The sequence below is a fragment of the Pagrus major genome, chromosome 13, assembly GCF_040436345.1.
Source record: "Pagrus major chromosome 13, Pma_NU_1.0".
Lineage (NCBI taxonomy): Eukaryota > Metazoa > Chordata > Actinopteri > Spariformes > Sparidae > Pagrus > Pagrus major.
The window spans coordinates 5,495,218-5,520,129 of NC_133227.1; the positions used below are offsets into that span (position 1 = coordinate 5,495,218).

Below are 24,912 nucleotides of genomic sequence, written 5' to 3' on the forward strand. Positions count from 1 at the left end.
TCAAAACAAATACTGTACAGTGTTTTAAGCAGAGTAAGATAATAGTGACAATGGTTGGCTCTGGTGAATTCCCTCCCAACATCACATCACATCACACCTGGCAGAGCCACAGCAGTCCCCACAGGACTGAGAGGAACTTCACACTAATCTAATATCCTCCTCACATCACTCATCTGGGAAGTCTTCCTGACATTGAGCACGTTTCCTCATCCTGATTCCTGAATGGTGCCGCACTCTGTCATCTGGACCTCAGAGATACAAGTACATTTGTGCTACAGGTGTTTGTACGCTGGTGAAAACAGTTAGTCAGTTAACTGATGTGATTAACAGAATACTAATGTTGTTAATGTTTGAGTTACTTTTCAAGCAAAAAAAAACCCATCAAAGATTCTCTGTCAGCAGCTTCTTAAAGGGTAACTCCACCAATTTTACATATTAAAGGTGCAATATGTAAGAATTGGTCCCCTGTCGAATTGATACTCAAAACAAACCAGATTAAATGCTGAACGCCACTGAGCAGCTTTCATAGGAATGAATGGGGCTCCGCCTCCAACGCGGTGTCCAGATTTAATGTTACGTCCCTGGTCTAGGAAACTAGCACAGTAATGTAGCACCACGACAAGATGAGGCTGGTGGGTTAGCATGCTAATCAGAAGAACGCTGAATATCAGATCTGATCATCAGTCGACCCATAGTATACAGTTTATACATACATGTAAATATTTACTTTACTTGTACTTTTGATAAAGTTCATCTAATATCAGACTTTTACTCAAGTACTATTCATATGCGTGCCTTTTAGAATTATATTGTTACTTTTATTAAAAGTACGACTTTTGGGTACTTTTCACAACACTGCATAACGAGGACAAAACGTAAGAAAGACACATTTGTTCGTCTGCAGAGCTTCAAGCATGTTAAGAGTCTTAATTTCCACATGGTGTCACTGTAGCACTGATTGTTGTGGCGCTATTTCATTTACTTAATGACCTCTGGTGGGACTAACAGTTTTAAAATCTCACACCATCACAAGTCATGCTCCAGCTCTGAGTACTGCACAAAATGTTACTGTTTACATCCCAGTAAATCAAATGCATGAATGGAATCAGAATGAGATATAATCTTAGATCCGTCTGAACATTCATATTTGTCTTTTATTGTCACGTGGAAATGTAAGGTGTCAGGTGAAATTCCACTTTTATATAATTTATAATATCTTATTGATCAGATTAAAACAAGGAAGTAGCAAACTCCCACAACACCAACCATCCCCTGATAAACACACTCTGAGGTACGCTTGTTTTAAAGAAAACTGTTAAACTACCTTCAACTGGTGCCTCTGTTATTATTTTTCTTATCTCCCAGAGACACATGCCACCAACAACGCAGGCTCCTCCCCGGCCCCCCTCACCCCAGACCAGAGCCATTGACCTGGTAGCACACAGAGCCATATGGTACGGCCGGGACGACACTCCATACAGTAATTAGGGGGATGGTGCCGGACACTTGGCTGTGCTGCAGTGTAGGTTAAGCAGCGTGATTCCTCCCCTCCCATCAGCATCATTAAACGGTTAATCTGAGCTCACAGGTATGTTTTGTTTTATTTTAAAGATGGGAAGGGCGAGCTGTGTTGTTACACTCCTGAGCTCTCATTGTTCTGAAGCAGGTTGATTGTTTGTTATGGTCTCAAACCTCCGCTGACTACGTTTGGGGAGTACACAGAGGTGCCTACATACAAATAAACACACTGACACACACACACACACACACACACACACACACTGCCATTTTCACCTTTGCCCTCGAGTCTGCTTCGGAGCCTTTATCTCTCTTGCGCAGAAATGTCTGTTTTGGCACAGAAGAATGAGCCTCTTTTCATTAATGTATCAGAGAGAGAGAGATTGAGAGGTTGTAGGAGGGGAAACGCTTGATCTAACATTGCATCAGAGTCTAATCTGGCACATTTGTGGTTGTAACGTCCTTGATTCAGCACATTTTATATATAAAAGACACAGAGAGCTCTCCTTTTGGCCACTGCTGTCTGTCGCTGCCTCAACCTCTCTCTGACAAGGAGATGGGGGGGGGGGTTAAGGAGAGAGAGGCCGGGTAAAGCTGTGTGAGAGAGAGAGAGAGAGAGAGAGAGAGAGAGAGGAGGAGAAAGAGGGGGGTTGGCTTTAGTGTGATGTGAATGGAATAGAATCAGCGCGAGAGGGAGAAAGAGAAGAGGGAGGAGGACGGCACAAATCAACCTGCCTCTTGACTTTAACAACAGAATAGAAGGAGCCGGCAGACACAGAGATCGGGAAGTGTCGCGTTCTGCTGCTTTATTTTTATTTTTGGTGAGAGGAAGAGAACAGGAGGAACTGAAGGAGGAGGAGGAGAAAAGAGCCTCACCGTGGAGATAGATAGCAGAAAAATGCTGTCATGGGGAGAGAAGGGGAGGGAGTCGGCAGAGAGAAACAGGATGAAACAAGGCAGGGTCGAGCGGAGCTGAAATGTGGAGGTAAGCCTTTTTTTTCCTCTCCTTTCTGTGTCGAGATTACGGAGAATTCACATTCCAGCCTCCCCGTGTGCGTCCTCTTTCTGATGATAATGAATTCAGATGGATGGATCTGCACACCGTGTTGTGCCACATACCTCTGTACAGGCATGCTGTTCCACTCACACAATCCAAGCAGAGACAATGTATGAGAGCAGCAGAGGATATGAAATAATGGCTCGGCATTATCACATCATGATCCAGCTTACCCTCCTTCTGCCTCTCTGCCCATTGTGTTGCTGTCAGCTCTTTAAAAATGCATTTTACCCAGCGAGCCTTCTACGTAGCATTTACACGCGACATTGTAGGTTCGGATCCAGCAACCTTTGTCGCATTTCATCCCCGGCCTCCCTCCCCCCCCCCCCTCTTCCCCTCCTCCCCCTCTCCCGACACTAACCCCCCCATCATCATCTTCCCTGTCTCTCTCCATTGTGCAGGGGCAGGATCGTCTCAAAAAAACAGTGTTATGACATTGCGAAGAAGCCACTGCGAAACCTTCGCTGTAGAGCGCTTGTGGCTGCAGGACTCAGAGATGAGGGCAAGGTGGAGGGAAGGAGGGGAGGGGAGGGATGGAGGGACACTGAGAGAATGAAAGAGAGAGAGACACAGAGGAAGAAGATGCAGGAACAAAAAGAAGAGGAGCAGGTTTTTCTTTCTGGATGCGTCCTTTCAAAGGCCAGATGAGTGTGCGGCATGCAGGGGGATGTGTGTGGACGGAGAGCGTTGTAACACCACTGCATGTGACGTGCACAAACAATGATGGAATGGAGAAGCCACAACCGGAATTGGGGTGTTGTTTTCAAGGTGGCAGAGAAAATGAGGGATGCAGGAGTCAGGTCCCCCCCCCCCCTCCCTCCCTCCCTCCGCGCCCTCCTCCTCCACCAGCCCCCTGCACTCTCTAATTTAGGATGGGGCTGTGTGTTTACGAGACATCAGGGTTTCAGGGGATGGTTAGAGCTGCTGAGGGGAAAGAAAGGCAGGGAGGGGGGGGGGGGGGGGGGGTGGGAGGGGGTGGTTTGGGGGGGGGGGGAGGACAAGCAGCGGCAGCTTACATAAGCCAGTGCACTCAAAGGACGGGCCATTTAATTTACATTGAGCCGCATGGCTCCTCATGCAGTGTGGTGTTCACTGTGGTTCACGATAGCATTTGAGACAATAAAATGCAGTTGGAGCTGACATGATGGGAGGAAGGATGTGTGATGGCTGGATGGGACTTGGTGGCATTGTGTTTGTGTTCCTGGCGAGACTGGCAGGAGGGTGTGTTGTGTTTTTCATCAGGGTCAACTTTAAATGCAGGGCTGTTAGGTAGGTGTGTGTGTGTGTGTGTGTGTGAAAATCCACCTTGTTTAACTACCTACAGTGATTCTCTATGATAAGTGTGTCTGAGGTGCACTGACACAACGGTGCTGGCAGTATGCCGCCTATGCTTCCAACTCGGCTGCTGCTGTCACACACGGAGCTGCAATTACAGTATACAATATAGATAAGCAGCTAAAGTCTGTTCATCCTGTTACCGCCCGGCAAAAGATACAGAAGTAACCGCTACCGTACCACCAGACTACAGAGCAGCTTCTGTCCTCAGGCTGTGAGGTTCCTGAACTCGTCCGCAACACTCTGCCATGAATAGATCAATTTCGTTATTAATTATATTGACAGTTAGATTAATCTTGAATCTTTAATCTTGAAACCAGTGTCAGCAGTACCTTAATCCAAAGTAGTTGTGTATTACTTGATAGAGCAGGTGCACAAAGCCAAATTATATTTAAAAGCCTACTAACATCAGAATACCTGAAGCCATCGTGGCCCCTTACATGTCTGTCTGTTACAGCTTTTTGTGTGAGTGTCGACGAGAAAAAGACACCTTTGAATTGGGACTGCAACTAACAATTTCCTATCAGGTTAATTATAGATCAAAGGTGCAATATGTAAGAATTTTATTCTAAAACATTCAAAAATGAACTGAAATTATCAATCAGAATGTGACGAAATAAGAGTTTTGTCATAATGTCGAAGGTGTCTGTGTATTGTGTTGCAGAGACAGAGGCCTATCTATTGAAGTAGTAGTAGTAGTAGCCCTGAGCCAGTTTGTGGCTGAATCATTAAAAGGCCATGCGTTCGAAAATCACACGTTTCGTCCACTTTGTCTTCATCAGAGCTCTATTATTTAGGTTACTAACATAGAAAGCAGAGAAAAAGGAGGAAGTCAGGAGAGAACCAGAGAAAGAACACTGCCATTTTTGTTTGATGACTTAAACAGTTCATCAGTGGTCAAACATGTTGCCTCATCGTCTCAGCCACAGTTTGATGTGCACATTTTGGAGTCTCATCTGGTCTGAATACATTTGACACAGTCGTCCCGAATGTTTTAGGCCTCTGACTCGTCTGTTGTTCTTTAGTCCAGAAGCAGTCGAACTAGAGGTGAGTTATTTTAATGTGTGAAACGCCGAACAAATCCAAAAAGACTCCTACGAAAGTTTTTTGTTGTCCAAGCTTCAAGATATAAACTGAAATGTCCGTGACCAAAAAATAGCACACACGCACAAGGGTTCAGGTTTTTTTTAGTGTGATAATTTTAAAACTGAGGGGTGTCTTTTTGTCCTCTGGGAGGCTTCCTCTGTGCTACTATTCCAGGTTGAGTAGGAGGGGAGCAGAGTCAGAGGAGACTCTCGAATCGATCGGCCTACTTTTATTTCCTGCACCAAAGAAGAGCCAAGAGAGCCTGACTGTATATGTGTATGTGTGTCATGTTGTGGATTCAGATTCAGCGGAGAGGTAATGCCATTAAAATAATCCCTAAATGCTTCGGTCTCTTTCTGTGCCGACTGTAACCTTTGACAACAGAGAGCATCATCACGGTTGTGAAACCAAACCATGAAAAGACACAAAGGATTGTAGATTAGTGTCGTGTTTTTGTTGCTCTTTCAGATGCAGGTGGAGAAGTGAGTAACCTTTGTTTGCTTTCCACTGAATGATGATGATGATGATGATGACTGTTAGTAGCATCACACAGTTGTGCAGTAAGATTGAGTCACTGTGAGGGCTGTTCGATCCAGGCCGATGTCTCCTGGTGCTGTTTCTGTGCCAGGATTTTAACTTTAGCTCACACTGTTTGTCCTGCTTCTGTACTGAACGACACCGTGGCAAAACGACTCTCTGTCCGCAGAGCACCGGATGATCAACGATCAGCAGTCTTCGTTTGATAATGCGAGGAAAATACAGGCAGCAAAAAAGTTATTTATAGTTACATCCAGTTTGCCCGTGTATGGATATTTGAACAAAAAGTTGCCCAGAAAGAAAAGAGTTGACTTTGAGATGTTTTTGCACTCAGTCACTGAGATACAGACGAACATGTCGCAGGGTTACCAGGCAGATTTTCTTCTGGTCTGAGTCAGCATCATATCTTTCCTCTCATTTGGAGCCATTTTGCATGGCTACACCCCGGCAGTCTCCCTGTGGGGGGGCTCAGCAGGGAAGGCAGTTGGACAGGCGGAGCCTTCTCCTCATCGGATGGCAGGATGCTGGCAGTGTAAGCCACTGGGTGGATCCTCTTAGCTCGTGCTCTTTGGTGTCACCTGTCCCTCCCGTTGGCCACTGCTCTTAATGGAAGATCAGACCTCTGGGTTAGTCCGAGGCTGTTTTTAGCTGTATCATTTTCGAGACTGCACAGTAGAGATTTGTTAGTATGACAAATATTTGGTGAAAGAATTTTTAATATTTGGGGAGTCAAACCTCCTGATACAGTTTTAAAACCACACAAAGGAATAATAGTCTTTAATATCCCTTTCAAAAACCACTCACAAATCCATTGGCTGTGTGAGTGTGAAGTCAAGGATGAACAAAGAAATGGCTGCTTCTACTACAAAGAACATCATCATTATTGATGAATGATGTTTTGGACCTATTTTGATAAATGAAACAGTCTGCATAATTATTGTACTTTCTACAGAGAGATAATAAGAAATCGAGCCTGGGGTTTCTAACAACAAAACCCTGATGTAATAGTCCTAAAATATGTGAGAGCTGCCTCCATGAGACATATTTATGTAAGCATCTGCTATGAACACTTATGTTTATAACACTTACATTTAGAAAACCCACACGTATAAAAAAAAACCCAGCATGTTTGCATGTTGTAAAAACGCATTTCATTTGGGCTTATTGTCCTTGATCACAACACCCCTCTCAGTTATGTCATACATACATTAAACCATTAAGCGGTGCAGTGGCTCCTTCTCATTGTTCACGTTGCTATTACAGGACAAGTGCACTCGAGGGTATTCAGAGCCACTGAAAGCAGACCAGGCCCGACCATTCACGCCCGCACCACGTCACTCCATCCTCATACTTGGCAGATACAGATCAAAAGGCAAAAAAAAAAAATTCCACACTGCGAGGAGTGTAAAAATACCCTTGTGGGGAATATTCTGTCCTTGCGTGAAATGTTAGAGATTATCAACGTATTTGTCTCAGACTGAAGGGCCTCTTTGTTCTGTCACAACTATGGGGAGGAAGTTGCAACCTCAACTGTTTCATAGACATGCTAAAGGCAGCAGCGCTAATGAAGAAGTGAGAGCAGTTTTAGCAGATACCTTTCGGTGCTGCCTCGCTGTCTGTCTGCAGCCCCACGCAGCCACCGCACACCAGAAACTGACTGACAGATGTGACCTAAGTGGCATAGAGGGGAAGAGAGCCGGAGGGGTGAGGGTGAGGGGAGGAGAGAGGTGTCTGACGTTTGCTTTGAAATTCATTTCTGCCACACTTCTCTTATTCTTGCTCATTTTAATTAATGGGACTCAAATATGTGCCTCGCAGTTACAGCGGTTACGTGTCAATTTTATACCTTAGTGAAGAAAAAAAAAAATGGCACCAGAAATAAAAAAAATGCTTGCTCCAGGCAGTCACTGATAAACTTAACAACTGAGCAGGTTTCTGTCCGTAATGGCTTAGTGACTCATCCCATGCGAGCATTAGTGCACACTAATAATTCACACGACACATAGCAGCGTCCCGGTGACGCATGTGACGTGTTTTCATTCACGAGTGTAAAGCCACAGACTCGCAGAAGCTGTTTCTTCTCATCAGCAGAAGAAGCTCCAGTAAAGCAACCGCTGTGTGCATCCTCATAGTTAGCATATTGGTGCACGAGCTGCTCATTTTTAAGTAGGTCAGAAAGTGCAGAGCCATGGTGTGAATGACACAAGGCCACCAGGCAAGAGAGGCTGCAAACTGCAGCCGGTGTTTGTCTGTAGAGCAGATGTACCGTTAGCTCCTCCCAAAATAGTGTGTTAGTAGGACGTTTGAATAATTAGGATTTCTGGACCTTTTGTTTTTTGAAAATAGCTAATTAGCCTCAAGGTAAAGGAGCTGGTTTTCCTGCAAATGCTAATATTTTACAATCAGTTAATCCAAAACTAGACCTGCAACTATTAGTCAAATAATCAGTTAGTCGATCAGAAGAAAATTAGTTGATGATTGGTTAATCATTTAAAGGTACAGTATGTATAAATTGGCCATGTGTGGAATTAATACTCAAAACAAATAGGGGGCAGCATATCACAAACTAACTGCTAACTAACTGAAGCTGCTATCAGCTAGTTAGCTCAGCTAGCCATACAGCTAGTGCTCCCATTAGCTAACTCTGTCCGGACCAGGAGCTGGCTCCCCACTGGGAGAGCGTTAGTGTTGTTTACTATCAGCGTTAGTGTTGTTTACTGTCATTGTTAGTGTTGTTTACTATCATTGTTAGTGTTGTTTACTATCAGTGTTAGTGTTCTCGTCAAGCGGCTCGGGGCTAGCTGGTTAGCATGCTAACTTCAGTAGATATCACTGCAACACAATACATGGATGTCTTTCACATATAGTCTACTTTTTTTTATTTCCTCTCATTCTGTATTCTTTATTATTGCAAACAAATGCATAATGTCAGTATGTATTATGTTTATGATGATAGGAAAGACAAAAATAAGTTGTAATAGAACAAAATACTGGACGAGTAAAGTACAGCGGGGGCAGTAATGCCAAGTAAAGGGTGCCAACTCCAAATAATAAATAATAAACACAAATAATAACATATAAATAGGGAAAATGGACAAAAAACATATAGAGCCTTTCTGATGGGAGACTTTACCGGAGTCTGCACTGTGTACTGTGTCCTTTGAGATCATATTGGACACAAGCTGAAACAGTGTAGCTTCTAAGTTTGATGGCAAACATTTAGGAAGTGGCCAAAATGGCCCAATGCAGCACCCTCAAGTCACAAGCATCACTTATTTCACTGCAGTCAGTTCTCAAATATTTTCAGCCGAAAAAATCGTGATAAGTGTGTTTAGTGTTGGTGCTGCAGCCATTTCATGGGCACTCGCTTACATTTCAGCAGACAATAGGGACAGTGAGGAAGCGGAGGAGGTCAGCGTCTCTTCCTCTGCATGTAGAAAAGGTAGGGTAACAGTTCAGAGTGCTATTGAAGCAATATTGAGCAATCTCCTTTCCTCTGCCTCAGAGCCGATTCCACTGATGACGGAGGAGTAACAGTGAACCGTATCTCAACATAATAGATGCAGTCATGAAGCTGAGGGTCAGTTCCTTTCTCTCACACGCCCACGCAGACACACACACACACACACGGCAGTCACAGAGGGACAGCTGTTCTTCCTGTCACTGTGTGCCACATGTATAAGGCTTTTATAGAGTCAGCAAAGGCACACAAAGACACACATGCAGTCGAGCCATCTCACATTTAGGCCTTAAATCCCCCCCCCTCCTCCTCTGTCACACACATGGCCTGCCACAAGGTGTATTTTCAGATACACAGGAAGTGGCAGTACTCTGCCAGCGCACAGTGTCGATGTCATGGCAAATCACTTGTCAAAGAATAGCGAGTTAGGTACTTTCTTTTGCTGTGCCTGAACAGCACGTAGGTTGTGTCTGAAACAATAGTACTACAGACTGTATTTGAGAGTGCATCATTTGTAAGTTGTGCTATTTATTACAAGAGGAAGTGAGGTTTTAATATGGACAATGCTATAGACGGAGCTTTTCTGAGCGTGCTTCCTCTTTGCATTTACTGAAGGGGGAAGTTCACTAATTATGCCCCCATCATGGGCAAAAAGTAATACAAAGCAATCCCTAGATACATTTATTTCATGTGCCGCTCTGACTGCCAGTGACTAATTTGAGCAGCTTGTTTTCTTTGTAAAGACCACCTCTTTGCTAAAACGGACCAAAAAAAGAACTGAAACTGGTGCAGGCACCTCTGAAGTCATGTTGGATGACCTCAGCCATGCTGCTTTACAGTAAGACCTGAAGCACATCTGCGCAAGAAGACGCAGACTTAGATATAAATCATAACAAATCAGCTCTGGTCTGAGTGTGCATCCCCGGTGGTTGGAGAGTGGACAAAGGAGAACCAACCAATGAATAATTAACATCTTGGTAACCCTCGCCCCCTTGGCCCAGCCTCATTAATAATTTATAACACAGAAGACTTATTTTCAATTTTTTGAAGGACAGGTTTAAAGGAGGGCAGCTCTCCTTGAAATTGAAGGTTTTTGATTGTGTGGAGATGATGCTTCATCGTGCTGTAGCTGTAGACCAGAGAGAGGCTTGACCTCAACTTGGATCCACAACAGTAGAGCTGTACAGCAGAGCTGATGCAGGCAATGACTGCTTTTCACAGAGTCTTGTTGCCAGTTGTTCCTTGAGCTGCATTTAAAGGGCAGTGCAGTGCATTTACTGGTGTTGGGGAGCACTACAGCATATGTGAAAAAAAAGTATAAATCCTTTTGTGGCTCCAGAGAAAGCTACATCTAATCTGATACATTTTCTCCAGTGATCGAGAAACTCATTGGTTCAGTTGCATTGTGGGTAATGTAGGCACAAGGTTTTGTAAAGGAAGAGGAATGCGTGGAATAAATTGTCCCTTATCAGTCCAACAGCGTTATTAAATGAAATGCTAGACACTTAAAACCTGGTACCTACATTACCCACAATGCAACTTAGCCACTGACTGACATCACTGGAGACAATCTATCAAATTACATGCAGCTCCCTCTGGAGCCACGAAAGGCTTCATACTACTTTTTCACATATGCAGTAGTACTCCCTAATACCTGGAGAAAATTTACATTAATTGAAATACTTTCCTCTCCAGACATTTTGGAGCTGATCTTTGAAATAGGAAAAGTAGATGTCAATGTCACAGGGGGAACATGTTGTTACGCTAACCCTGAAAGATCCAATTAGCACTGATATGCTGCAACGTTACTGACAAGAGAGAAATATGAGAGGACATGTGTGAGAATGGTGAAGGAGTTAACCACCAACAACTTCTTTAAATGATGCAGCCGCGCTTCTGGCAGTCTATCTGTCACCTTGAAGGGTTGTGTGAAAACATCATTACAGCAACAGTCAAAATTCACTCTAGTAGTGATGATACATGTGTAATATACACGTGACATGACATAGACATACGTGTTGGCAATAGTGCCAGTCTGCAAAATATTTCTCACAGAAATGGCTGAAATGTTCTGATATTCCTCAACAACCTGCTCGTTCTCTTGCCGCCCTAACAGTTCTCCTCTTTTTCGAAAATCGAGCACCAGGTGCTGGCGATGCAGCAGGCTTATGTGTCTTTGGGGACCAATAGCTCCGACTGACGTTTGCAAACAGTTTGAATGAAAAAGGGAGATAAAACACATTACACAAAAAAGGGAGTGCTGCAGTACCATCCACTTAGCAGCCTCTGGACTTGGCCCAGTTCACTGTCCGCAGTGTGGTGAGGGGGGGAGGGAGGGGGGGAAGATTGAGGATGCCTAAAGCGAGTGTTGGGCATGAGAATGAACTCATTTTCTGAATCAGATCCAGCCACATTAATTCACATTTTACCCTATTAAAAGCTTTGCAGTGAAGAGTCACATATTCTGCAGCAAAGCAGGGATGCAACCTGATCTCAGATATAACAGGGTTGTATGGGATCAATAATGAGAGTGAGGCTCTGCCAGGTTTTAAATTTCCCCAAATCAATCACTATTAGGAGTTGATTTAGACCTTGTGGTTAAGGATCGGTAAGGCAGCTTTTAACTACAAGGATAGACTGTGACACTACAGCAGCTGACCTGGAGACTGTGAAGCTGGACGTTTACCCGCCTGGTTAAACATTCACCCGAGTGCAGCGACATGCACGCTGTTGGATGTTCGTCGTGTCGGTTTCTCTGTCTTTACGTATCATTTTAATGTCACATGTCAAAACAGTCTGCTTGCCTAACATGTGGAGGCATGCGGTGTATTTCACAACGTCAGTCTTCAGTGTTGACAGAAAGACAACAAGCACGACATCGAGCTGCAAGACGAAACTGCAACGTGATGTAATGGAGTTGATAAGGCTGCAGTAAACGCGCAACTTTTGTCACTGATCACATCTAATTGCTGCTAAGCCGTTAAGCCGATTGCAGCAGCTTCACCTGAGGAGAAAACGGATCAAATCTCAAATCGTCTGAATCAGGACGCAATCTTTCTTTTGCCATTAAACACTTCAAATGACTGCACCATCAGCCTTAAAGGGACAACTTACCACAAAACGAATACATATGTCTTCCTCTTACCCGTAGTGCTATTTATCCATCTAGTTTGTGTAGGTGTGAGTTGCCGAGTTTTGGAGATGTCTGTCTTTGCTCCAAATTGACAGCACTCGGCTTGTGGTGCTCAAAATACATTTGAAAAACTCAACTGCAGTGTCTCTCACCAGAAATCATGACCTGGTTACTCAAGATAATCCACAGACATTTACATGTAGGAGCTGCTTTCTTTCTACCAAATTACAACGTATCACTGTGCAGAGGGAAGCATGTATCCACTTATGCCGAGGGGCTAGCTAACTAAGCTAGCTAATATTACAGCTCAGCCGAGCATGATGCCTTTAATGCTTAAATCTTGTGCCTTCCGTGAGCAGATGCATGTTTTCATTCTGCACGGTGATGCTTTTGGCAGGTGTATTTCGGTCGAAAGAAAGTAGTTCCTACATGAAACTGCTCACAACAAAGTCTGTGGATTATCTTGAGTAACCAGGCCATGATTTATGCAAATAGACACTGTGGTTGAGTTTTTCAAACATAGTTTTTCTGCCACTTTGACACGACAAGCCGACTGCCATCTAGTTCCATTATACTCGAGAGTAGGCAGACATCTCCATGGTGGATATCTCCAAAACTCGGCGACTCACAGCAAAACAATCTATATGGATAAATAGCACTACAGGTAAGAGGAAAAACATGTTATTTCAAGTTTGGGGTGAGTTGTCCCTTTCGATATGATAAAAACTAAGTTTAAGTAGTTCCTCAGTTAAAGGCAGGAAACCAAAAAGCTGCTCATTCATGCTTCACTGATTCAGCTGCTCTTGCCATAGGTGTGGAAGTGTTGAGTAGAAACGATGACGACACCCATCCTCTCAGGGTTCAAAAGTCAGTCATCTCTTCCTGTTTCACAGGACGCAGACTTTGCTCGAGCCTGTGCAAAAAAAGTCAAGCGGCCATGACTTCCCCAAAATGGTGCATGTTTAATACTCCTCTCCTCTGACTTCAGTTTGTGTCCTGACAGCGTACACCAGAGGCCCATTAACCTTGTCCTGGACTTAACTTGGAAGTGGACCTCATTTACTGTCGTCAGTGATACCAAAAATCTACACTGGGCAGTAATGACCCTTCAATGTGAATCTGGTGCAAAAGAACAAAGCAACAGTAGAGATATAATCCTTTAAAGCAGATCATATGATGCTGCTCCACTGTGAAATTTCACATTTCCCTTTCTGCCCTAGCCTGACCTGACACTGTCATCATTTCTGATGGACACAGGAGCTCAGCACACAAAGAAATAGATTTTTTTAGCACTAAAATAAGACTATGTGAGCACAATGCTGAGATCAGTACTGTCCACTGTCTACTAGCAGAGTTTTAAGCTCTGAGATGCAGGATTAAACACTGCTGTCTACATGCATTATTGAGTTTCCTGGAGAGAGAGACCGTCTCTGGTACCGTGAGGAGATGTGCGGAGGGAAGCATCCTCCCTGTGCTGTTAGTGAATGCTCCAAAAAAAAAAAAAAAAAACCTGGAGAGTGTCAGCAGCATGTCTGGGTCATCCCTCGTGGACTGATGCTGTGGCAGAAGAGAGAAACAAAGACTGTTTTTATTCTGTTTATTATTCTAAGTGATTCAGTGCTTGAATAGACCACAATGCCTGCAAGATATTGAGAATACAGCTGTTTTTTATCCAATAGTCTGACCATATGTTACAATCCACTGTTGGATATCTTGGAAATATTAGTGAAGTTTATAAGGCCAAACAACCAGATCTTTGAGATTTAAGTGATGCCAAATGTCAGCAAATCAAATTCTGTGCCGTTATTCTTCAAAGTCATTTAATAAATTGAGTTTGAGTGATTGCTGCTAACCAGTCTAGTGAGTGGTCAAGTTTCTCTTGATGTGGCTGCAGAGTTGTGGCTCAGGGAGCATCAGGGGTCACGCACGGTTTCCATCAACTGCTGCACTGACTGCCATGGAGAAATATGTTTGCACTGTTGAAGTGGGTGAGTGCAACTGTAACAGTGTGAAGCATTTATTTGCCTGTACAGGAGAGAAGAGAGCTGATATCTGATGTAAATTCAAAAGCAGTAATCTCCGAACAGACAGTGACCTACTGTTTTATTTGTTGGCATTTGAAAATGTTAGAAAGTGATGCAACTACACCATGTAGACAGATTTAATCTTCTCTAATCTTCTCAGGCTGTTTTTAGCTGTATTCAAAGAAGAACAGGGCTGCAGGACACAAATCATATTGTGATTGTTTTGACAGTTATTACAATTGCAATATAATTCGTGATTAGTGGGAATGATCATTTTTGTTTCACAATTTTAATTTTCACTGAAAAAACTATTAAAGGAGACATATTATGCTCATTTTCAGGTTCATCATTTTCTTTTGTGTTACTACTAGAATAAGTTTCCATGCTTTAATGCTCAAAAAACACTTCAGCTCTCTCATTCTGTCCAGTGCTGCAGCTCTGTATTCCCTCTCTGTCTGAAACCCTCTGTTGTATCTCTTTAAGGCCCGCCTCCCGAATACCCAGTCTCCTCTGATTGGTCAGCTCACACACGCCTGACCCATCACCGCTAACAACAACAGAGCAGCTTTGCTAAATTAATCTTTAGGTCCCAAACTAGCTACTAGGCATTTATTATGCAATCGTGTAACATGGTGACGTAGTGTGATGTCATGAAGTCACAGAACTAAAGTCGAGACTACTGATGAGGCATTTCAGGAGCAGCATTTTCTGTGGGAGAGAGCAGCTTCTCTTGGTGCGGACTTTGACCTTTTTAACTTTCAAGATCTTTTACATCCACAAAAACATATAAAACACTGAAGAAAATGAAAAAAAAACAAGAAAGCACAATAGGTCTCCTTTAAAATCATGATGATGTAACATTTGCTGGGCTCTGTACCAAACAGACATCTTTTCTAACATCTGGAGAACAAAATTTGTAGGTCAGGGGCACCTCTGAAGCTCTGCAGTGCTTCATTATAATGCTGCTTTGTCACACATTTTACCAAATGTTATTGCACTTAACCGTATTGCGATTTCGATTATATTTCAATTAGTTGTGCGGCCCCAAAGAAGAACTACTGGAAACAGTTTTGAAACCACTGAGATGCACATTTACAGTCAGACTACAATCAGCTGCATGAAAGCTTTTGAAAAAAGAGCTTCCCGTTGCTGTTTATTGTCAAGCCTTTATAATATCCTTAAGTTCTTTTTTATAGCCACTCAGTCAGTCTCACTATCACGAAATGATCCATTTATGATCATATTAGGGTTTGGTTTAAGGCAGACTGATACAGCTCGTAAGACTGTTCAGCTAGAAATATCCTGGGAAAACATTAAGCGAGTTATTAATCATTTATGTGTTTTTCTAGGGTAGCAGTTTTTTGGATCAAGAGACAGTTGTTTAAATGACAAAGCTTCCCTGCTTTTGTGTTGGGAGGATGCAAAATGATATTTAAATTGTCATGGCTAATGCATACAGCTGAAAATACAAACAATTGGTTTCACTTTGAGCAGAAACTTTTGGGGGCAGGGTCAACACTTCAGTTCCTCTTCACGTTGTACTTTAGGTACTACGTTAGGTACACCACACACTTCTCTATAGCAGTACCACAGTCAGTCATGCAGTATCTATTCAAAGTCACTGTTAATGTGGCAAGGGTATTTAAAAAAACTAATCCGAACTAGTGAGGATTTGATTGAAAACATCACATATCAGTAATGGTAAGAAAATGGCTGTCTTTGCTTTGAAATGTACCGTTTTCTGTTGCTGTCCTTGATTCTGATTCAAAGAGAATTTGTTTATTACCTTCACACAGCAGATGAAAAATGACTTAATAACACTGGAATAGATAGATGCTGAAGCACCAGGCAGATTATGTAGATGTGAATCATGTTCATAACTTGTGCAGTTCCTCTTCAAAGCTGGTTTCAATTGGGTCCTGATCAATGAAGGACTGAAAAGACTGCTGAACATTTAGACCTCAGTTTTCTGTTGATACCAGTAGTTAAGTACAGCCGAATGCCTCTTTTTGATCAGGTTAATGCACTAAGAAGCGACAGGAACTAAAAGTTTCGATTGCACATGAGGTTTTAAGACAAACAATTAGGCTAATGTCACTGGTAATTGAAATTGTCAAATAATGGAAGCACAGCTGTGCTTTTCTGTGTTGCTAACTTGACCAATTTCTTTGCTTGACATGGAAACTTTTTTATTTTTTCAGTGGAAAACAGCTGGCTGCACTGGTGTATTTAGCTAAATGTCAACATTAGCATGCTCACATATTCACAATGACTAACTAACAGTTAGTAGGAAGTAGTGAATGAGAGAACGATTTCAGACACAGCCGTAATTTAGAGTGTTAGCATGCTAACTTAAACATGCTGCAGCCATGCTGCTGGCACGTGATGAGTGCCGCTTTTCTTAGGTTTTTAACTTGGACATGTTTTATTTTGGAGGCTAAGCACCCAGATTTATTGTGTGAAGTGCAATTGCATTTTCTTTATTTGGCCTATGGCTAATTTTATTTTACCACCTCCTTTCTGCAACTATCAAACCCATATAGATCTATAGATAGACAATATTATTTTGGTGAAATTTGAATAAACTAAAGATTCAGTCAACCATCTTGTGTTTTGAAGGCAATCAATTAAACCATGACAAGATCATTTTGTCTTGTTGTAGTAGTTTGCTGAAGTTCACCGACACAGTCATCATCAGCCGACGGCTTGTTTAACAAAAGTGAAGCTATTTCACCCTCTGAGTGGAGTAAACAGGAATAATTTAGAGCACCGGTGGACTAGATAACACATCGGAGAGGGTGGCACCAGACCGGTTACTATGGAAACAAGGAGTGATTCATGGGTCGGGGGTCTCAGGAAGCCGAGGAATACACGGTTTGAACAAAAGTGGTGAGTGATAAGTGTCCAAGTTCAGCCCTCGCTGTGTGTTGGTGGAGAGCAGGAGTGCTTCTGGCAGATCCTGGAAGTTCAGTTTGTTGTTGGAACAACATGAAGGCAATCTGTGATTCTCGAAAAAAGAACCTGCTGCCAACAATCTCCACTCCCACTTTAGAGACACCGGAGAAAATGGGTTTGCTCGCTCACTTTTTCATGGCATTGTGAAACATGCAGATGATGCTGCACCTATAATGATTGCAGATAGATGAACATCATTTGTGCCCGCATGGGTAATGGGGGGGTTGGAGAAGATTTGAAGGTTCCCAGAAAGAAACATGAGCGGGGTTTTAATGTCAGCAGCCCTGGCACCACGCAGACAGTGCACAGAGGCTGCTCTATGTGAACCAGTGCTCGTGTGTCAAATGGGGAACCACACATGGACGGAAATGTCTTAGATATTCGGGGAAAGAGAAGCCTGGACCAGTCAGAGGTGTATTTTTTTAATTAGCTGTTTGCATGTAATTCATCATGCTACTTCTGCAGCATCATTTGAAGCATATGAGATAATCAATAAGACAGACACGGTAGTCTTTTATTGTCCCAATGCTACACATATACACATAATACTAGCCATCCTTATAAGCATTTTGCACTAATGTCCACTTATCTTTTAGGCTTCAAGATAACAGAAAATAACATTTTACACATATATATAAAATACAATAGAAATTAAGATTTTTGATTAATAGGTTTGCACAAGGGGGATCTGCACTCATGACTTCAGTTTTTCTGAGGTCCCGACTGTGTCCATGCATACATAAACATCCATCCTGTCTGCTTCCAGTAATTTAACCCCACCTTCCCGGTCCTTTCTTGTATTAGCATTTAGATTTATGTAGCAGCTGAATGCTTCTTTCAATACAGTATGTGCTCATTTGCATCGAATGATGTGTGTCTCAAGCTCGGCCGGGGAGACTGCGAGCTCAGGGACCGTCTGCGTCAGCTTGTTTCGAAGCATTGCATTAGCAGAGCAACACCAACAAACTAAAATGCATATTATTGTTAATGTAAAGTCTCAACATGATTGCCTAGGAGGAAGATACTGGTAGCTAGAAGTAAATCAGCTTAGTTTAAAGCCATGGTGTCATTCCAACATTTTCAAAAAGAAAACAAGTGAAATGTAATACTGAGTCTGTTCTGATTGGTCAGCTCACACACGCCTGAGCCATCACCACTAACAACAAGAAATCAATTCTTATGTGCCAAACTAGCCGCTAGGAATAAATTATGCAAATGCTTGACTCTGTGACGTAGTGTGATGTCACAAAGTCAAGAATTTAAAGCTGGGACTACTGATGAGGCATTTCAGGAGCAGTGTTTTCTGTGGGAGAGAGGAGCTTCTGGTGGTGCGGACTTTGACCTCTTTAGCTTTCAAGGCCTTTTACATGCACAAGAATCTATATGAAACGCTAAAGGAAAGAAATAGAAGAAAAACTTAATGGGTCTCCTTAAAACTGGTCAAATCTTCAAATTTCCTGCCAACAGTGAGCCCCTTGGTGTCACAGGGTGTCTTCTCGGTGATTTAAGTGCACATTAACACTTTCACATGTCAGCATATCTGGACACGCTATTGAAACTACTGATAACTTCTGATCGTGACAACAGAGCAGGCAAGGAAGGGAAACAAAGATTTCTTGTGACTTCCTCACTTTACTCTACAGCATTTTTACGTGTGTGTGTGTGTGTGTGTGTGTGTGTGTGCATGTGTGTGTGCGTGTGAGTCTTTTCTGGTAGCAGCTCTGCACCACTGCACCTGCTCTTTAGGCTGCAAGCATGAGAGAGAGAGAGGAGATGCATGTGAAAAAGCTAGACAGGAAGAAGCCTCGTACCTTATTGAGTGCGACAAAAGGTTTCAGCTCGAGCTGATTGACGTCAGTTTGGTCAAAGACAGGGCAGCAGTCGCAGATGATGACAGAAACCGAATGATCTTTAGCAGAAACAAAACCCACTTTGTCGGTAAGTTACAGTCAAGACTTAAAACGATGATTTGTCTGTTTGGACTTAAAAAAGGGAAGCAATGTGCTTCGTACTCTGTTGCCTTTGAATGACTCTTAAAAAAAAAACAGCTGATCCAAAATACTATACCGCTAATGCTCCTGTTGTTTTTTATTTATAGATTCTTTTAACACTGGTGCAGGAGTGAGCTAAACCAAACTGTGTCTGTTTGTGTGTGAACGTATGCAAGGGTGAGAGAGAGTTTACACTTATTTCTCTTGTATGTTGGCACACTGTCAGTAAGTCAGGAAGGCCCCCTCCTCTCTGTTAATACTGTCTATTGTGAGCGTGTGCGGCGTGGATGTGTTGAGCATTTTAGTCTGCTGCCGAACTATTTAGGGAAACTGTGGAACGGAAAGTGTGTAAAGGAAAGAATAATAATGAAAGAAAGCAGAAAACAGAGGTACGAGGCATTACTCAACAATAAGACACACGTCAGAACTGCTCACTGCTTTATAGTTAGAATTCAATAGTTGTTTATCAGAGCCGTTCTCCTCCACAAAGTGTTTCTGAGCACTCGCTTACAAGCTGCCGTGGTTGAATATAAAGCCGTCGATTAGGATAATAGCACTGTGGAATGATGGGACGGATGAGATTGAAAAAGCTATTTATTCCTCTGTGTTTTTTTCTCTACAGGTGGCCAGTGGACCAAAAGGGAAGCAGCAGCAGCAGGCACTGAAGAGTGCAGACGAATGGATGCCATGTTAGAAGGGTTGATAGAGACAGAGCCTCTCCTACACAGAGGACAGAGAGTCGGGCTCCAGTGATGATCCTCTCATCCTCACACCGCAGGAAGGAGCACCCCGCAACTGGACCACCACCGAAACTCTCACACGCACACCTGCGACGAGTCACGCTTGCACATTCTCCTCAATCTTCTTCATTCACACTTCAGAACTCTTGTGTGGCAGCTCACAGAGGCATCGATGAGAGCCCGAAGGGTTGAGAAAGTTCAGCCATCTTAAGTGGTGTGAATGAGGACTGTATTTGCTGCCTACACTTCGTCCTCATACACAGTTCTCCCGTTTCACACCAGCACCATAGAGACCAGGACAGAGATTTAACTGGGAGAGCGGAGAGCTCTGGGACCAGAGTGGAGAATAGATAGTTAGACTGGTTCCTCAGGCATCATGCAGTCAGATGACCTCTTCATCCGTAAGTTTCGCCGTCAGAACATGCGGCCGCCGATCGCCACCGTCAATTTTGACCCAAAGCGGGAAGCAGGTGTGGTGGAGTGGCCGCCCAGAAGGGAGGGTGATGGAGCTGACGGAGACAGCCTCACTCCGAGCCGCGCAGGGTTAACCCTGAGGTCGGTGGGCCGTGGCCACATCATGCAGAGGAGCAACAGCGATGTAACCTTAGGAGACTTGGACTCCTCCGGAAAGGCAGGGGGCAAGGCAGCTCGGGCAGCTGGTGAAAAGGTGGGTGCGGGTTCTCAGGGGGACTCAGGTGTGTTGCTTCACAGGGAATATGGCAGCCTGTCCTCACTGGAGAGACAGTCTCAAGCCCAGGAGACAAGCACAGACGACCAGGGGCCCCTGAGTCCGAATGCCCTCCGCTTCAAAGACCCTTTCCTGCTCTTAGGACTGCAAGGCAACCCTCCGGAGCCTGATGGATTCTTTCGGGGTCTGTCTCTTCCCACAGGGGACTCCCCAAAACCTGCCAAGCCGCCGAAGCCTGAAGGTCTAAGTAAGAAGACCAAACCTGTGCCCCCTCAGATCCCTCAACCAGGTCCATATGACGTGATCGGGGGTGGAGCCTGGGTGAGGAACTTTGCCCACTACGACGTTCAGAGCATCCTGTTTGACCTCACCGAGGCGGCTACAAACAGAGACAGCATCGGACGGAAAAAGAATATCACCTCAGGGGCTTCAGCCGCCTCCCAGCTGCGCCCACTCTCCCAAGCCACCCCGTCCTCACCTGCGCAGGGCGGGGGAGGTAATGGTGGGAACGCAGATGACCCTGAGCAGTCGCTGCTGCTGGACGAAGGCGACGGCAATGATAACGAGCTCCTGCTCAGCTGCCCACACTTCCGCAACGAGACGGGGGGAGAGGAGCAGGTGGGTCTGGGTCGATCCCAGTGGAGGCGGGGACTCTGGTCGAGCCTGCGAACCCCCAACGATGCAGTGTCGGTCCTGGAGGAGCCCAGAGAGAGTCACGTCCAGCAGCAGGGCAAGAGCAACTACTTCATAGAGCACGCAGATCTGGGAGCACATTACTATCGCAAATATTTCTACATGAAAGGTACGTGCAGCACAAGGCAACTCATGCTGATTCTTCTTATGGAGAGAACAATGTCACATCAGGGATGAAAATCAATTTTTGTTCATCTTAAATGAAAGTGGAAGTACACTGTGGTGCTTTGTGGATTCCTGCACAATACTGTACAAACTGTACTGCACTATAATTTAAATAACATGTTGTACATATTTTTTTTTTTTTTTTTTTAATTAATGTTTTTATTCATTTGACAGGTAAAAGTACATACAGTGAAAAATAAGGATTTTTTTCTTTTTTTTTCCAAAAACAACAACCACTTATTCCCTCCCTTTCCCAGCCCTCCCCAATCCTACAAAATTTGGCACAGATCAGTAATAACACACATCCTTCCTTCTTACCGTAAACAGACATGCAAATATAAAAGTGCCTAGACAATTAAGAGAGAGTAATAAAAATAAAATAAAATAAAAAAAAATAAGAAACACCACAAAGCTGAGAAGTAATATTTTCAATGGGTTGAGATGAGATAAGGAAGGAAAGGAAATTCAAAAGTCAGTTGTCAGAAGTGAACATTTCACTTGTCCTGTAGTGTCTTTAATTTAGCTATGTAACTAATCATGCAGCCCCAAACCGAATCAAATTTTCCAGGTGTCCCCCTCAGATCGTATTTAATTTTCTCCAGATCTAAGTATAGCATGAGGTCCTTAAGCCACACGGAAGCTTTGGGGGCAACTGGTGCCTTCCATTCCAATAAAATTCTTCTACGTGCTAATAAAGAAGCAAAGGCGATATTATCCTTAAACTTTTTCCTAATTGTTTGGTCTGATACTACTCCAAAAATAGCCAATTCTGGACAAGGTGTCAATTCCATATTTAGTGCCTCTGCAAGATGTTTAAAAACAGCCGTCCAGTAAACTTGCAGACGGGGACACGACCAAAACATGTGGGTCATGTTTGCTGGTGACAAGTGACACCTATTGCATGTGTCTGCAACATTGGGATAAATTTTGGAAAGTTTGGAATTGGTCAAATAAATACGATGGACAACCTTAAATTGTATCAGATTAAGCCTGGAGCAAGATGTGCTGTTATTTACACGAATTAATGCTGAGTCCCAGTCACCGTCATCGATAACCCTGCCAAGTTCTTGTTCCCAGTCTTTCTTGATTTTATCAAGAGATGTCTCTTTGAGATGGGATATTAAGGTGTACATTTTTGAGATAAGGCCTTTCTGATTTGTGGGAATTTCCAAAATTGATTCAATTACTGAGTTAGGAGGGATATTGGGGAAACAGGTACTATTGGATTTAACAAAGTTACGAACCTGGAAGTATCGGAATAGGTGAGACTTGGGAAGGTTAAATTTTCCACATAATTCGCTGAAGCTAGCGAAGACATTGTTAATATATAGATCACTTAGCCTGACAAGGCCTGAGCGCTGCCATAGAGAAAATGCATTATCAATGTTGGGAGGGAGGAAGAGATGATTGTTATGTATGGGGCTGTGATTAGACAATCCTTTGAGTCCAAAAGTACATCTAAATTGGAACCAAATTTTAAGGGTGGAGACGACAATTGGGTTACATGTATATTTGGATGATTGAAAGGGCAATTTTGATGTAAGTAGAGCTAGGAGTGATGTAGAACAGGATTTAGCTTCTAGTTTACACCAGATTAATTCAGGTTCACGAATCCAGAGAGTCATTTTGCTTATGTTAGCTGCCCAATAGTAGAGTCTTAGGTCAGGGAGTGACAAACCACCAACGGACTTATGCCTTTGTAAAAACTCTCTCCTTATCCTGGCGGTCTTGCCCTTCCATATAAAAGATGAAATTTGCTTATTTATAGCACGAAAAAAGGAATTGGGTAAAAAGATCGGCAAGCATTGGAAAAGATACAAAAAACGTGGAAGCACGTTCATTTTGATGCAATTTACCCTGCCTGCTATAGTTATATGCAAATTACACCATCTTTCCAGATCTGATTTAAGCTTGTCGATTAGGGGTGAAAAGTTGTTCTTGTAAAGATCTGACATCTTGCGGCAGATATGCACACCTAAATATTTAAAGCTGCTTTTAGACACTTTAAATGGGAAAGACACATCGGGGATCCCAAGGGCTAAGTTATTTACAGGAAAACATTCGCTTTTTGAGAAGTTCAACTTATAACCGGAAAATGCTCCAAAGTTGTTAAGCAATTCAATTATCTTGGGGATGGTGGTTACTGGATCAGAAATAAACAATAGTAAATCGTCCGCATACAAGGAAAGTGTATGTTCCAAACCACATCTGTGGATTCCTTTACTAAAATTGGCCGATTTAAGTACGATAGATAAAGGTTCGATTGCCACAGCAAACAATAGTGGACTCAGAGGGCACCCTTGGCGGGTTCCTCTGTTGAGTGTGAAATATTGGGATTTCATCCCATTAGTGCTTACGGACGCTTTAGGGGAAGAGTATAAAAGTGAGATCCAGGATATATACTTAGACCCAATGCAGAACCTCTTCAAGACCTCCAACAGATAACTCCACTCCACCCGATCGAAAGCCTTCTCCGCATCCAGGGAGACCACCACTTCTGGTGTCTCCCCGGACGCGGGAGAAAAAAGAAGGTCGAGGAGGCGGCGGACATTGGAAAAAGAGTGTCGATTTTTCATAAACCCGGTTTGGTCGGGTGAAATGATGCTCGGCATAATTGATTCAAGTCGTAAGGCCAGTGCCTTAGCTAAAATCTTATAATCGGCATTTAAGAGGGAGATAGGACGGTAAGAGCTACAATCAGAATCTTCTTTACCCGGCTTTAATAATAAGGTTATAGATGCCTCGGTGAGAGTTTGAGGCAGAGCACCCCGGTCCAGAGAGTCATTGAACATGTCTAAGAGGAGAGGAATTAATTTATCAGCAAATTTTTTAAAAAACTCTATAGGGTAACCATCTGGGCCAGGGGCCCTGCCACTTTGCATTAGTTTAACTGAGTATGCTAAGTCACGAAATTCTAAGGGTCGATCCATTTCGCTCTTCTGAGTAGAAGAAATGGGTGGGAAATTTAGGTTATCCAGGAAGCTCATCATGTTTGTTTTGTCAGTTGGGGATTGTGAAGTATATAGTTCAGAATAAAATGTTTTAAAGGTTTCATTTATGACGGATGGCACTACTGTAAGTTCACCTGAAGGAGTTCTAATCTGTTTAATTTGCTGGGATACTGATTGGCTTTTTATTAGGCGTGACAGATGGCGTCCTGCCTTCTCACCGTGCTCGTAAAGAAATCCACGTGAACGTAAGAGTAATTTTTCAGTTTCTTGCGTTGACAGCAAGTTATAGTCCATTTGAAGGTTTTGTCTCTCTTTGTCTAATTCAGGGGATGGAGATGTTGATAATTTTCTGTCCAATTCTGTTATGCTTTCCATGAGTTGTTCCTGTTTTTGTTTTTTGAGTTTATTCAGTCTTGCAGAATAAGATATAATCTCTCCTCGGACTACCACCTTTAATGTCTCCCACAGTAAAGATGGGGATATGAGATTGGACTTGTTGGTAACAAGAAAATCATCGATTACTTTGGAGATTGTTTGGCAAAAGTCATCATCGTTTAGCAATGTACAATTCAGCCTCCA

The 24,912-nt window shown here is 43.2% G+C and overlaps 1 protein-coding gene across 1 annotated transcript in view; it reads left to right on the plus strand.

The window, feature by feature from the left end:
- The first annotated feature begins 2,261 nt into the window (after nucleotides 1-2,261).
- Nucleotides 2,262-24,912, plus strand: part of sipa1 (signal-induced proliferation-associated 1) — a 43,567-nt gene continuing 20,916 nt past the window's right edge. Inside the window, exons 1-2 of the mRNA XM_073479994.1 lie at nucleotides 2,262-2,503; nucleotides 19,719-21,326. Of these exons, the coding sequence (XP_073336095.1) occupies nucleotides 20,213-21,326 (1,114 nt within the window). The 5' untranslated portion in view covers nucleotides 2,262-2,503; nucleotides 19,719-20,212. The remainder of the gene's footprint in view (nucleotides 2,504-19,718; nucleotides 21,327-24,912) is intronic.